At 44.9% G+C, this 13814-nt stretch overlaps 1 protein-coding gene across 13 annotated transcripts in view; it reads left to right on the forward strand.

Annotated features, from left to right (window-relative positions):
- KIFC3 (kinesin family member C3) overlaps window positions 1–13814 on the forward strand; it is a 73700-nt gene that overhangs the window by 27979 nt on the left and 31907 nt on the right. For 11 of the 13 annotated variants that reach the window (XM_073307382.1, XM_073307385.1, XM_073307384.1 and 8 more), the window contains 3 exons: window positions 1469–1586; window positions 4818–4963; window positions 9245–9425. In XM_073307382.1, the coding sequence (XP_073163483.1) occupies window positions 1505–1586; window positions 4818–4963; window positions 9245–9425 (409 nt within the window). In that variant the 5' untranslated portion in view covers window positions 1469–1504. Of the gene's footprint in view, window position 1; window positions 967–1468; window positions 1587–1779; window positions 2016–2628; window positions 2691–4817; window positions 4964–9244; window positions 9426–13814 lie in introns of those variants that run through there. The other 2 variants (XM_073307392.1, XM_073307387.1) reach the window with 2 other exon arrangements.

The raw sequence follows: 13814 nt of genomic DNA on the forward strand, positions 1-13814 counted from the left end.
TCTCTAAGGTGCCACAAGTACTCCTTTTCTTTTTGCGAATACAGACTAACACGGCTGTTACTCTGAAACCTTCTTTTAATGGGCTCTCTCCTGCTTCATAGATTTCTGACCAGAAGCTCTGTGTGTGTATGTGAGATGGTAAGGCTCATGTATCCAGTTCTGAGTTTGACCACACTGACGGAAACAATCCTAGATCACAGAGCACTCTCCTAATGACTCCTTTCTTCATGCCGCTGCCTGGGTGCCAAGCCACAGGGCTTTTTTGGTTGTTTTCAGTTTTCTTTTCTCCCCTTCATTATGGCTTTGAGTTTAGAGTCAGTCCCCAAATCAGTGCTTTCTGACTACTTCACTGACTCAGCTGCATGTGCTTGAACCCGTGTTAGGTTCATCCTTCCTCTCCAGATGACCCAATGGGATCATTGAGACACAGAGTCATTGAACCACAACAATATGAATGAGAGCAGTTTTGTAACGTTATGAGTGATAGTTTAGATGTCTAATTGAAACAAACACGGCCAAATCCTTCCTCGTGAGACAAAGGATTTGAAGACTTCCTCTCAGTTTAATCCCAAATGAGGGAGTCTCTTTCCAGATGAGTGAGGCGCAGTGGAGATGGAAGGTCTGGGCATCCAGATGGCACATGCCACTTTGTAAAGCAGCTTGGATAGGAGTCTCTCTCCTCCCCAGTCTGCTTCCAGCCTCTGTGGTCTATGGTTCTCATCCTGTGGAGGCCTGATTGTGGGATGCACTAGGTCTCATTCTAATCTAAGTTATGAAGGTTTAAATCAAGTAATTCCACTGAAGTCCACTGGTGGAAACACTGGTGCAAGATGAGAATCAGGCTCAACAACTGAACAAAGACCCTGAATATCTTTGCTATTCGTTGTACGGTGGTAGCACTTTTGAAGGCCCCAATCAAGATCACAGCAGTGCAATAAGAGTGTGATGTGATGCAGAGGAGAACAGGTAAGAGACTGGGGCTTATTTACTGGCTATTGTACTAGGTTATCTACAGACTCATAGGACAACATGATTCCTACCCTGAAAAACTTACAATTGTAAAAGTTATAAAATCAAATGTTGTAGTGGAAGAAGCTGGAAATGATACAGGAATTATTAACCAAAACAACGTGGGTAAACAACACTGCAAACAATTGTGGAAGCTATGGAATTTTGGCACTTAGAATCGAAACATCACAACATGAAGAAGGAAGAAACACAGCTACAATAACATTGCAAACAGGAATTATTAAGTTAATTACAGATACAGTGTGTGTAACATCTACTTTGTATAGGTCAGCATTTCTCATGTGGACAAATTCCCAGTATCAAATCTGAATCGTTCCAGATCTGTGTGGGAGTAGGAATCAAGTTGGGGACATTGCTACTTGCATGGCTTGCTAGAGTATCTCATCCTGGACTGCTAACTTGCTGCAGCTGGAATATCTTTGCTTGTGTTTATTCCCAGGCCCTGAGGTGTCGATCTGCTTTGGAACCCTATGCCATGATTACATCTCAGAAGACCTGGGATCTGGGACCTATTCCCTCATTGAAAGACCTGTGGAAAAAGGACCTCCCTCTTGACAGTGAGTATTAAGTGATGGCTCATCCCATTCCAGGCCCAGCCCACTCTTGCTCACGCCCTTTCTCACACTACAGCCAGGAGAGGCTAGAAAACCAGCGAGCCCACATTTTTGACATTTCTTTTTAGATGCCAGAGATGAGACTAAAATGGTTTCGGGGGAAGCAATTCCAAACCAGACAAAAGCTGTTAGGTAACTCCAGGGCTTAGCAGGCAGGTATTTCAGTGCTGCTGCTGTGGTGGAAGGTGAAAGGCTCCTCTCCTGCTTTCTAGTCAGAAGCCTTGGGACAAAAGTTAAATTTTAACATGTAAAAGAAAATAAATGATCTGTGATCTGCATGGAAGAAAAACACGTGGATTCTGTTCGTCCTTCATCTCAGCTCCTCGGGAGAGTTTGTTCTCTCTCTCTCTCTAAAGCACGTAAACCAAATAGGTGAGTTTAGTTTAACGTTCTTTCTTTTTCAGGGGCTGATGTCTTTTCAAAAAGTAGCTAAAAGAACCAAAACCCGCTTGTTGAAATACGCTGCTGCTTCTATGCAGTTATACACAACACCTGCTGTCTGTTTGCAGGCTTCAGGGTCACTCTGAGTCTGGGGCTAAATGTTAAAGCCAGGTTTTAGCAAAAGGACTAGATATTTTGGGTGGGAAATCAAAAACAAATGGATTTGTTGTTCACTCTGACACATTTAAGTTCTTAAACTTTGGCAGCAATTTGTCTATTTATTGTTTCCTCTTCTCTGATTTCTAACTACTGACCATAGACGTGTGTGTCTGAGAGGCTGGCCTGGTCTGCAGCAGCAGGGGTCTGAAGTTGTGTTTTCATTTCCCCCCCTACCCTTTCCCCACTGAGCTAGTAACATTCCTTTGTTACTGGGTGGAGAGACTGGTGGGGAGTGAGACACTAAAAGCCAGTGTACTGTATGATTAGCATGAGATGGTGTCCTTCCTGGTGGGGGAATAATAATGTACATTAATTGCACGTATGTAATACTTTTTATTTAAGGAACTACACGTGATTTTGAAAGGTTGTTATTCCTATTTTAAAGATGGGGAAACAGAGGCATAGGGAGGCAAAGTGACAAGCACAGCAAGATTATATATCTATCTTGTACGTATACAGCCATCTTCACCATAGTATCTGAATACTTCCCAATTATTTAAGAACAGAAACAGCAATAACAATCTCTCTGTCCCTTTCCAGCCTGTAGGAGAAATAGCTTGATTTATTTATAGTCGTTTTTTGGTGTGTTTGTGTATGAGAGAGATGAACAGATCATGGGAAAGCTAAATGGAAGAGTTCATTTTTGCATTTAGTTCTGGACATGGAGAGACCTGTAGTCTTTCTTATTTCTTTCAGGGCTGGGTTCCCTGGTTTAGGCCCAGCTCCCGTGAAAGTTCTCTTTTCCACCCTTTCAAGCCTCCCTCTGTGGTCTGTATATTCATTATACTAGTGGGACGTAGACGCCATAAGAAGTTATGGTCACTGAAGGAGAAATGATGTCTCAGATAGATTGGGCCACTCTTATACAGGGCTTTGAATATCAGGAAAGAGACCTTGAGTAGCCACTGCAGAGAGCTGAGTGATTTTATACGGTCATGATGACCTGCACTGCTAAGTGGAGGGGTTGCTGTGTTTTGCACCCTCTGGAGCGTCATTCCTATACGTAATAAGTTGCAATGATCAAGCCTGGAGGTCACCAGAGTGTCACTGTAGTCAGGGCTGTGTTTGGGAGGAAGGAACACAATCTCCTGCTCATCACAGAAGAAAGTGAGTGTTTTTTGCCACCATGGCTATTTGAGTATCCAGTAGCATTGAGGAATCCACAACCATATCAACTCATAGCCTCCTGGTAACAGACACTCTTGAGAGCGGGGGATGAGAGAGGAGGCAAGTTCTGCAAAGTGCTTGCCACTTCCTGCCATCATCACTTTAGTGGTCCAGTCAGGGTTCAGCTTTAGCCGGCTGCTCTCCATCCAGGGATTGATTTTTGGCTAAGCATTGAGAGAGCTGGGAGATGATCCATTTTCTCAAGTGAGCTTTTTCTGCTGTTGGACCCAGAAAAGAACAGAGTGGCTACTTCGCCTCTAGATTTGTCCTTTTTGGTTCTGGTTCCATAAGGAAGAACACATTCAGAGGGGCGGAGGTGTTAGCTCACTAGTCCTGCAGTGTCAGTTAGACAGGTTTTGTGATGCAGACCTGGTCAGGCAATTAGATAGGGGATAAGATCGTGGATACTGAAGTCACAAAATAAGTGAGTGGCAAAGGTGGGAGGAGAACCCAGGAATCCTGATTCCCAATCCCCTTGTGTGGGAGTTTTGACAGTACAGAAAAAGTTCAGGCGTCTGACAACGTTGTAGATTGAGAGGTGACGTTTGCATAATTCTTCAGAGTCTGTTTGGATTGTTTACAGGGTTCTTCATAAAGATACATGAATAGATTCCTACAGTTTGGATTCCTGTAACTTATGTTCATTTGCCAACAGATCATATTTGCCCTAAAGGGCTCATTTTGCTAATCAACATTGCCCAAGTTGTAAAAATACTTTGTTCTTGTATGGTGCTTTACATTTTCCAAATGACATACAAAGAGAAAGTTGTAGTCATATGTGAAATGAGTTTGACCAGTCTCAGCTCACTCAGGTAGGCAGACTGTAGCTTTGCTTACACCTTTTCCTTCTTTCCTTCGCCCACCCCTTCTCTCTCTAGTATCATAGATTATCAGGGTTTGAAGGGACCTCAGGTGGTCATCTAGTCCAACCCCCTGCTCAAAGCAGGACCAATCCCCAATTTTTGCCCCATATCCCTAAATGGCCCCCTCAAGGATTGAACTCACAATCCTGGGTTTAGCAGGCCAATGCTCAAACCACTGAGCTATCCCTCAGCCCTGTGGCTGAGATTCCATACAAAGCTCATGGTTTCTTCATTGACCTGAAGTATTTTGGGCAGCAGGAATCGAAAGCGTGACTGTAGTTGTTAATGACCTTGGCTGTGAGCCAGAGAAGGGAGGGGGCTTGAATACCAGCTTTAGTTACTAGCATGATGATGGATGGCCTGGAACAGAACTTGGGGGGTGGGCAGAGGGGAGGAGGAGATAGACTTGCTGAATGAGAACAGGAGGCATACATAAGACTGAATCAATCTAAAGGGATCCCTCCTCACTCTCTGCTAGACAAGCTGTTTGTAGTCAGTTTCTGCTGGGCTGATTTATTTAACATTATTTTTTGTTCTGTTCAAGGGAGTGGACAAGATTCACTCCTCAGTGACGGTGAAGAGGACTCGTCTGTCCAGACGTCTGTGGTGCCTGCATTGATCCAACATAAAACCCTCAGCGTGAACTGGTGCAGTGCTGCAAGTCCACAAGGCCTCTACCTGACTGTGCAGGTAAGGAACTCCTGATCCCCTTCTCGGTGGTTTCCTGCTTGAACTGTGTGTCTTTTCAGCTGTGTCTTTATGGGAAAGGGAGTGGGTTATCAACTAAGTATTATACTGGCATCTAGAAGTCATCTGCCTGCAGTGTAAGGGAGCCAAAAAATAGCTTGACCACTGGGGACTACCTGAGGTGTACAAAGGATTTCCTGGTGATATTAGGCTGGTGTAATGACAGTACACCAGGCCCCATCACAACTTCTGGTGCCTGGACATGTCAGGGACATGCCTCGGGAAGAGAAGGGTTGTGTTGGGGAAGGCAGGAGGCTGGAATGCTCTGCATTCGGGCTATTATGATCTGTTGGGTGCTCCTGTGGGGACTGTTGCAGGCAGGATGTTAGTCACAGCAGCCCCTAGGCTGCTCTAACTTGTGTCAAGGGCTGAATCAATCCCCTGTAGTTCCAAAATCTGGAAGGCATAAAGGTTGCTTACAGTCATCTTTGTGCTCCCTAGATATAGGGCTGCACTGAACTCATCTTAGCCACAGCCCAGGATCAGGGTCACCATCAGTAGAGGATCCCAAACCAAAAATCAGCAGTAGGGATCTCAGCGTTTCCCAGGAGGATGCATTTTGGGGGGAATATGATAAGTGTCCTCATTGTGAAACTCACAGCTGATTGAACTTAGTACGACCACCACTCTCACAGCAGAAAATCCTCTAAGGAATAAGGTAGGAACTTAGCCTATGGAGCAACTGCTAGCTAATTTAAAAAAAAAATCACTCTTAGATTTAGAGTAGCAGCCGTGTTCATCTGTATTCGCAAAAAGAAAAGGAGTACTAGTGGCACCTTAGAGACTTATTCTCAAATAAATTGGTTAGTCTCTAAGGTGCCACTAGTACTCCTTTTCTTAGATTTAGGTGCCAGATTTTTAAAGCTAGCTTGTCTCTTTTCAAAATACAATTTATTCTGCTGTGTAAAGGCACTTTGTTGTAATGCTTTATTCCCTGAGTGGAGATGGAAAGGGTGCTGGGAAAATGTATCTCAGTTGTCTGGAATGTGTCAGGAAACCAAATCCACTGAGGAAGTGGTAAAGATTTAGTGGAACTGTTAAGAATAACATTTTTGGTGTCACTTTTGAGCTATATAATAATCATTCAAGGGAGGAAGAAGACAAAACAAACAAACAAGCAAACAAAAAAACCAGCCCATGCTTTGCATATACCTTATCCCAAATCTAAGATTGTGCAATAGGGTTTACTAACTACTGATTAGATGGGTCATGGGTGGGGGAGATGATGGTAGTAATTTCATATGGAGGGGTTAGAACAAAGGATTGAGAGTCAGGACTCCTGGGTTCTAGTTCCATTTCTGTCACTCGTTCATTGCTGGACTTTGGGCAAGTCACTTAGATTCATAGATATTTAGGTCAGAAGGGACCATTATGATCATCTAATCTGACCTCCTGCACAACGCAGGCCACAGAATCTCACCCACCCACTCCTGCGAAAAACCTCTCACCTATGTCTGAGCTATTGAAGTCCTCAAATTGTGGTTTAAAGACTTCAAGGAGCAGAGAATCCTCCAGCGAGTGACCCGTGCCCCATGCAACAGAGGAAGGCGAAAAACCTCCAGGGCCTCTTCCAATCTGCCCTGGAGGAAAATTCCTTCCCGACTCCAATTATGGCGATCAGCTAAACCCTGAGCATATGGGCAAGATTCACCAGCCAGATACTACAGAAAATTCTTTCCTGGGTAACTCAGATCCCACCCCATCTAATATCCCATCACAGGCCACTGGGCCTATTTACCATGAATATTTAATTACCAAAACCATGTTATACCATCTCTTCCATAAACTTATCGAGTTTAATCTTAAAGCCAGATAGATCTTTTGCCCCCACTGCTTCCCTTGAAGGCTATCCACTTAATCCATGTCTCTATACAATGGAGACAATACCTATGTGTTTCACAGGAGCGTAGTATAGCTTCAGAAATGACCTTTTGTAAAGTGCTTCGTGAATGCGGGATGACAGGTACTATAGAAATGCAACGTATTGTTTTCTGGCTGCGGACTGAGAATTGCTCTCCCTCATCTTGAAGTTAAATTCAGAAACGTTCCAGTTGTAATAACCATTCACCATTTTGTGTTGAGTATTGTACTCACTCATGCCTTTCAGGTTTATGCTCTTCAGGGCAGGGACTTATCCGTGGGACGCCGCTCACCTATTGTACAGGGCTTTCTGATCTTAAGCCTGGTCTACGCTACCAAGTTTTACCAGTAAAACTTGCCTATTTCAGAACATTATAGATACAGTGTAACTCATAAAAGTAGCTTCTGAACGGGGTGGGGGAAAATTCTCAAGTCTCAGTCAGGGAACAGATTACACCAAAACCTTGTCCACGCTGACCATTTCCAGAAAACCTTCCAACGTTGCTCCAGCCCCAGAACAATTCCACTGGTGACAACAAAGGAGAGAGTGCTGTTACCACTCTGTCATCTCCACTTGCTTTTAGACGACGTGAGGGTGAAAATGCTAGAGCCCGGCCTGCACTCGTGCCCGCATCGCTGTTAGTGCTGGCATTAGAGCTACAGCGGAGAAATCCCAATAATTGTCCCTGTAGAGACAGCTTCACAGTCCTGTCTGCAGGCCGTTAAGGTAGTCCTCGCACCGCACCAGAAACAGTGTAATCCTTCCTAGGGTAGCAGAAAGGAGAAGGCTGGAATGGAGAAGAATGTAGATTTTTTTTTTTCAGGGTACTGAATAATTGCTACATAAATTACTATAATCCCCTTATTTCTCTGCATCCTTCCAGATCTGCTATACTTGGGTAAAACTGTTAGAAGTTAGGCTTGCTCCAAATCCGTGCCTCTGAACAGTGGCTCATTGTAGTTAAATGGCCCACGGAAATGAGCTTACAGTGTGATAGAGCAGCAGAAAAAGCCAGCGTGAATTCAGAAACAACATGTCATGGAACGCAGAGTTGACAGTCTGTAGAACGACTACGCCAACTGGAATACTGTGTACAGGGCTGGGTCCCTCTCAACCAGTTAGGTGCTGGCAAATTGGAAAGAATACAGAGAATAGTAAATGTGATTTAGAAATGAGAGGCATTGATTTATGAGGCTAGATTAAAGGATACATTTGTATATATTAAAGGACAGACTAAACTAAACATGTGCATTTTGGCTAAACCACAACAAAGGTAGGAAGGGACATGACTATCTACCAATAGGATTCAAATATTAAGGAGAGTGAGGACTTGTTTAAGGTGGTTCAAGGATGGGGGTGTAACTAGGAGGAATGGGATGAAATTAAGGAAAGGAAAATCGAGATTGAATGTCAATGAAAACTTCCTGACACTGAAATCTGTAAAGCTCTGGTAACGTCTCCTGAGGAACGTGGTGGAAGCCTCATTGCTTGGGTGATCTGAAACTAGATTGGACAAAACACCAGCAAATGTAGTGAGAGGAATAATCCCTGCACGGAACCATGTCTGGGGCTACATGGACTAAAGGACTTAATGCATCTTTTCTGTTGCTGGTTTCTGATTCACTCTGTCTGGTTTCTTTCCTGCTGAAATGGATTTTTTTCCCCCTCCTCCTTTTTCCCATCAACCTTGGCTTGGCTCGCCTGGTTGCAATCAGGAAATCACCTGCTATGCGATGAATGGATCCGCCTCAGTCACTGTAATTAGTGTCACTTTTTTCTTACATTGCCATCTAATTTTCTGTCCCCTGCCTGTCTTCTCCTTGTTCCTTTCTCTCCAAAATAGTTTTCAGAACTTTGAAAAATGCCCGCGATGAGAGATGCTGATTTCCAGTCTGTAGTTTGTATTTGAGACCATGTGTATGCTGCTTCTTGTCTTTTGCCTTGTGACTGACCTTTTGGAAACCTGAGGTTGATGAGAGCTGAAAGCTGGAGGGAAAGTGTGGGAGAACATAGGAGGTCACTGGGGAAGAGGGCACCGATGGCTTTAGTGGGATGGCACAGGCTGGAGTTTGATTAGGTTGGAACGACAATGGAAGGAGTTTGGTTTAGCAGGTAGGGAGTTGACCAGATCAGAGTGGTGCAGGGAAGCAAAGAAGATGTGAAGACAGCAGAAATATATCTTGAAATACTGTGTGATACTGAGGTACCTGTAATGATTTCAATACCCTGGGGCACAGGGTGACCTTTCAAAATCTCACTCAGTCAAAATCTCGCTCAGTCTGTGATGAGAAGTCTAGGGATGGTTTGTGCCCTCTTGAGTTACAATGCCCTTTAAAGGGAAAATGGTTGTGTTTTGAATGCAGGCCTTGCAGGACAAGTTGTGCAAGGACAAGAGTCAGGTGAAGAACGAAGAGACACATCATCAGCCACAGACTCAGTGTAGGACCCAGAAGCTGGGCATAGAGAAGAGGCCGGGGTCTGCTCTCAACTGGGACGCTGGAGCACAGGGCCAGGAAGCCTGCAGCATGAACTTTGAGAAAACAGGTAAAGGGGGAGGCATGAAAATTGGTGGCCATTAATTCTTACGCCGATCTCTGTCTTAAGGCAACACAATCAGAAAGAAACTGCTTTCTAGTGAAATGAGCTAGGGGGTAAGTGAATTTCCTCAGCTCACAGCTAATGCAATGATTCTTTTATATAAATAGAAACTGATTACTCGTTAGGGAATCAGTTTGACTCAAGAGGGATCAAATGCAAACCAGGTGTTCGCAGGCAGGTAACAAAAATGAGCTGAGCTTGGTCACTGACAGATGAATCTAACCTTTGATCTGAAGCAGAATGATCTTGTTTATTTCTTGTCTTTTAAGGAAATGTTATCACAGCACAGTTATAACCACCTATTCCCTCCGAGTGCATTGCCGCCTCCTTTCCTCTTCATCCCTGCTCTCTTGCATCCCCTCGGCCTGAGTTTTTATCCTGTTCTGTGTCTGTTTCGCCTAGTAGTGCCGGCACGTGTCCCTGTGCTCTTGGGTATCGTTTAAATGTTCTGGTTTTGTCTTCAGCCCCCTTCCCACTAGAGGAGATAAATGGCATTTCAGAAGATTATACTTCTTGCTTTGAAAGCTGCTTCTTGCCCAGATGCTCTTCTGAATCTTACGCAGTTAAACTGACAGCTCAAATGTGGGACCTCGTCTTTGCTGTCCTGCAAGTGCTGAGGACAGTGTCCACTGTAATGTGTTCAAGAGGCTGGTCTACTCTTGATGGTTATTCAGAGCTTTTTTATCCCTCTCGCTGGTTAACTTCCAAAGTGGACAATGTGGATTTGGCAGAAATGGAGTCCTTATTGCTCCTTTTGTCCCGCTTCCCATCCTTCCAGAGGCAACATCGCTCGTACAAGAGTCCAGCGAATGTAAGTGTCTCCTCAGGCTTGGAGTCTGTTGGCAGGGAAAAGGAGGTGAAGGAAGAGCTTTTCACTAAAGGTGCATGGAAGCGTATTCACCTTTCTGAGAGAAATGGCAGATCTGATTCTTATCCACTCATGCCAGTTTAACTCCATTGACTTCTGGGGGTTATTCCTATTGTGCAGATTCAGGCCTCGTGTCCCTGGTGAGGAAGAAGCTACGCAGAAACTGTGCTGCAAGTTGGATTTTGATTCCTATTATTTATTTTCTCCATCAGAAACTCATTACCTGGGCTTGTCCAGACACACCAGAGTGAGCCACTCCCTGCTGTACTCTGGTTTAGAACTGACTGGGTTATCTGTGGGAGACGTCTCTCTCTGCCCTGAGCGGGCCTCAGGACAGAGCGTGTGCGTGAGAGCACCAAGCATGTTACACAGAAGAGGCGTCTCAGTGACAGAAACAGGAAGGAGCTTAAGAAAGGGGGAAGGCCTGCCAGCTGGTGATGTCAGGTTCCAAGAGACAAACAGTGATGCAAAGAGTAGGCAGATGCATGAACTGCAACTTTCTTCTCAGGCAGGGGAACTAGCGTGTGAAAATGACGTAGCTGGAGTAAGTATACAGTGAGTTAGACCTAGAATTTATCTTCACAAGTCCGTGGTACCCCCTTCTCTGAACCCCCCTGCTGCTGCTGAGTTATTTCCTCCTGTGCTGCCCCTGCTCCCCCTGCCGCTTCGCTAAGCCTTTAGCTGCTCTTCTAGCTGGGCCCACCCGAGGCAAAAGGCTCCTCTGAACTTTGCTGATCCCTCCATCTGCTAATGCTCCTTGAGCTTTTTACTGGCTTTGCTCGTAGGTGAAGCAGGCTTTCCTGCTTTATACGCTCCCCATTCTCTGGCAAATGGTTGGCAAGATGCCAAATAGAGAGGCTCAAGACACCACACAGTCAGCTATAAATAGGGCCCTACCAAATTCACGTCCATTTTGGTCAATTTCACGGTCATAGGATTTTAAAAATCGTAAAATTTCATGATTTCAGCTATTTGAATCTGAAATTTCACGGCGTTGCGACTGTAGGGGTCCTGACCCAAAAAGGAGTTGTAGGGGGGAGGAGGGGTTTGCGGTATGGCTACCCTTACTTCTGCCCTGCTGCTGGCAGGGCGCTGCCTTCCGAGCTGGGCAGCTGGAGAGCGGCAGCTGCTGGCCGGGAGCCCAGCTCGGAAGGCAGAGCCCCCGCCAGGAGCAGCATAGAAGTCAGGATGGCCTGGCCTGGTGTTGCCACCCTGACTTCTGCCCTGCTGCTGGCGGGGCGCTGCCTTCCGAGCTGGGCGCCCGGCCAACAGCCGCCCTTCTCCAGCCTCCCAGCTGTGAAGGCAGCACAGAAGTAAGGGTGGCAATACTGCGACCCCCCCTAAAATAACCTTGTGACCCCCCCCTCCCCCGCAACTCCCTTTGGGTCAGGATCCCCAATTTGAGAAACACTGGTCTCCCCCGTGAAATCTGTATGGTATAGGGTAAAAGCACACAAAAGACCAGATTTTGCAGAGGGAGACCAGATTGCACGGTCCGTGATGCGTTTTTCATGGCTGTGAATTTGGTAGGGCCCGAGCTATAAAAAGCTGAAAAGCCAGAAAGTGTTGAAATAACAGGAGATTTCATTTGTACGCTTTGCACATCAACGGCTGGCTACCTCAGCACCTTCTAAACAATTTCAGTGTTAAATGCCCCGTATAAATCCTATGATCTGATCTGCCCTGTACATAATCAACATGTTTTGTGAATACTTGGGTACTGTACACATCTTACTGCAGCCTTTGTGGAAGTCACTGATGTCCACTTTAAAAGTTTTTCAGAACAAGCATGGAAGTCTGTGTTGCAAAGCTAGCTGTGTGTGTGTGTAACTCACAGTGTGAAGTGTCTGCCTAGCTTTGAACTCTAGCATACATAGAATACTGCTGTGTAATTAGCTTCCCAACAAGTAAGTCCGTGTGGTAAGTTATATAATGTAGGCCAGCCTGCTCCATTGGCAGACCTGCCTTTCCAAGCCTCCGGTTTCCCAAGAATGGTTTCTGGAGAATAACATGTTGGAACAGATGATATACCCTGTACCAAAGGGGAACATGTTCAAAGCATAGAAAAATGCCACGCTTTGTTTGAATTAAGTTGGGTACAATTGCCATGGTTTTAAATGGAATGGTTTATATTCCCTAGCAGAAGGATTCAGTGTCCCAGCACAGGATTAAAATGGATAATACACACAGATACACAGTGGTTTCATACGTGCCCTGACATCTCCTTTAAACCTAGGATAACACTTTTGAGGTGAGAATGCTCCAAAAGGAACAACACTTTGCGTTTATATATCACTTTACAGGTTCTTTTCTTAACGTCTGGTGGATGTTATCCCATCTGGTAGATATTATCCCTCTTTTACATACAGAGAAACTCAGGTACTAAGAGAGGTTAAAAGCCAACAAAAGTGCACATTGCTTTTGGACCCCCAACTTGAGTCACTCTCAAGGTGTCTCAAGCATCCAAAAATTAAGGCAAAATGCCACCCAGAATCAGTGGTCACTTGTGAAAATATTGGCCCTATTCATAGACTACAAGGCCAAAAGGAATCAGGCTGATCATCCGCTCTGACCGCCTGTATCCATAGCACTTTCCCAAATTAGTTCCCGTTTGAACTAGAATATACCTTTTAGAAAAACGTCCAATCTAGATTAAACAATTTCCAGTGATGGAGAATCCACCACAACCCTTGGCATGCATCTTATTTCTAGTTTGAATTCAGCCACTGGATCTTGTTATGTCTTCGAACTGGCCATGGTCACACGTCAAATCAGTGACGGAGCTAGGGTTAGAACTCAATACCTGCTTTTCAGCCCTTTGCTTACACCATTATCTCATAACTTCTCTAGACAGGGACGAACACGTCAAAGGCCCACAGCTGGTATATTAAACACTTCCATGTGGTCCAAACGTGTCTTAAGAAGAGACCGAGCTACCAAATGCTTACGGGGAACAAAATTTAGTTTTGCAGCAAAAGCAGCTTCTTCTGATAAATACGCTTTTCATAAAGCAAGCAACTTCGGCTGCTTGCAGTTAGCCAGACAATTACTAGCCCCATTACTTGCCCTTAAAGCCACAGAACTGTGTCATTTCCAGTAGGGCTTATTTAAACCAGGTGAGAGGCAGGGCAGGGTAGTATTAGGCTCATGGCAGGCTGGAATCCTGACCCAATCTCTCTTTCTTATGGCCACAGATTCTCCCTCCTCACCACCATAGCGCCTCCTTGTAGTGTCACCCCAAATCCTGGGAACTAGCCAGTCTCTTTACTTTCACCTGGGAATTAGCAAGTACTTTAAGGGTTAGTTACAAGAGCTACAATGTATGCATAGCTAGGTCTCGATGAACATATATGTCTATATAATAGGGGATATCTGCAGCCTTTCTCCAATCAAAAATACAAGCCCAAATATAATATAAACCATATAAAGCCACCCACAACCTGCTTCCAAAAAATAATGCTCCCTTC

This window comes from Lepidochelys kempii, chromosome 12, assembly GCF_965140285.1.
Source record: "Lepidochelys kempii isolate rLepKem1 chromosome 12, rLepKem1.hap1, whole genome shotgun sequence".
NCBI lineage: Eukaryota > Metazoa > Chordata > Testudines > Cheloniidae > Lepidochelys > Lepidochelys kempii.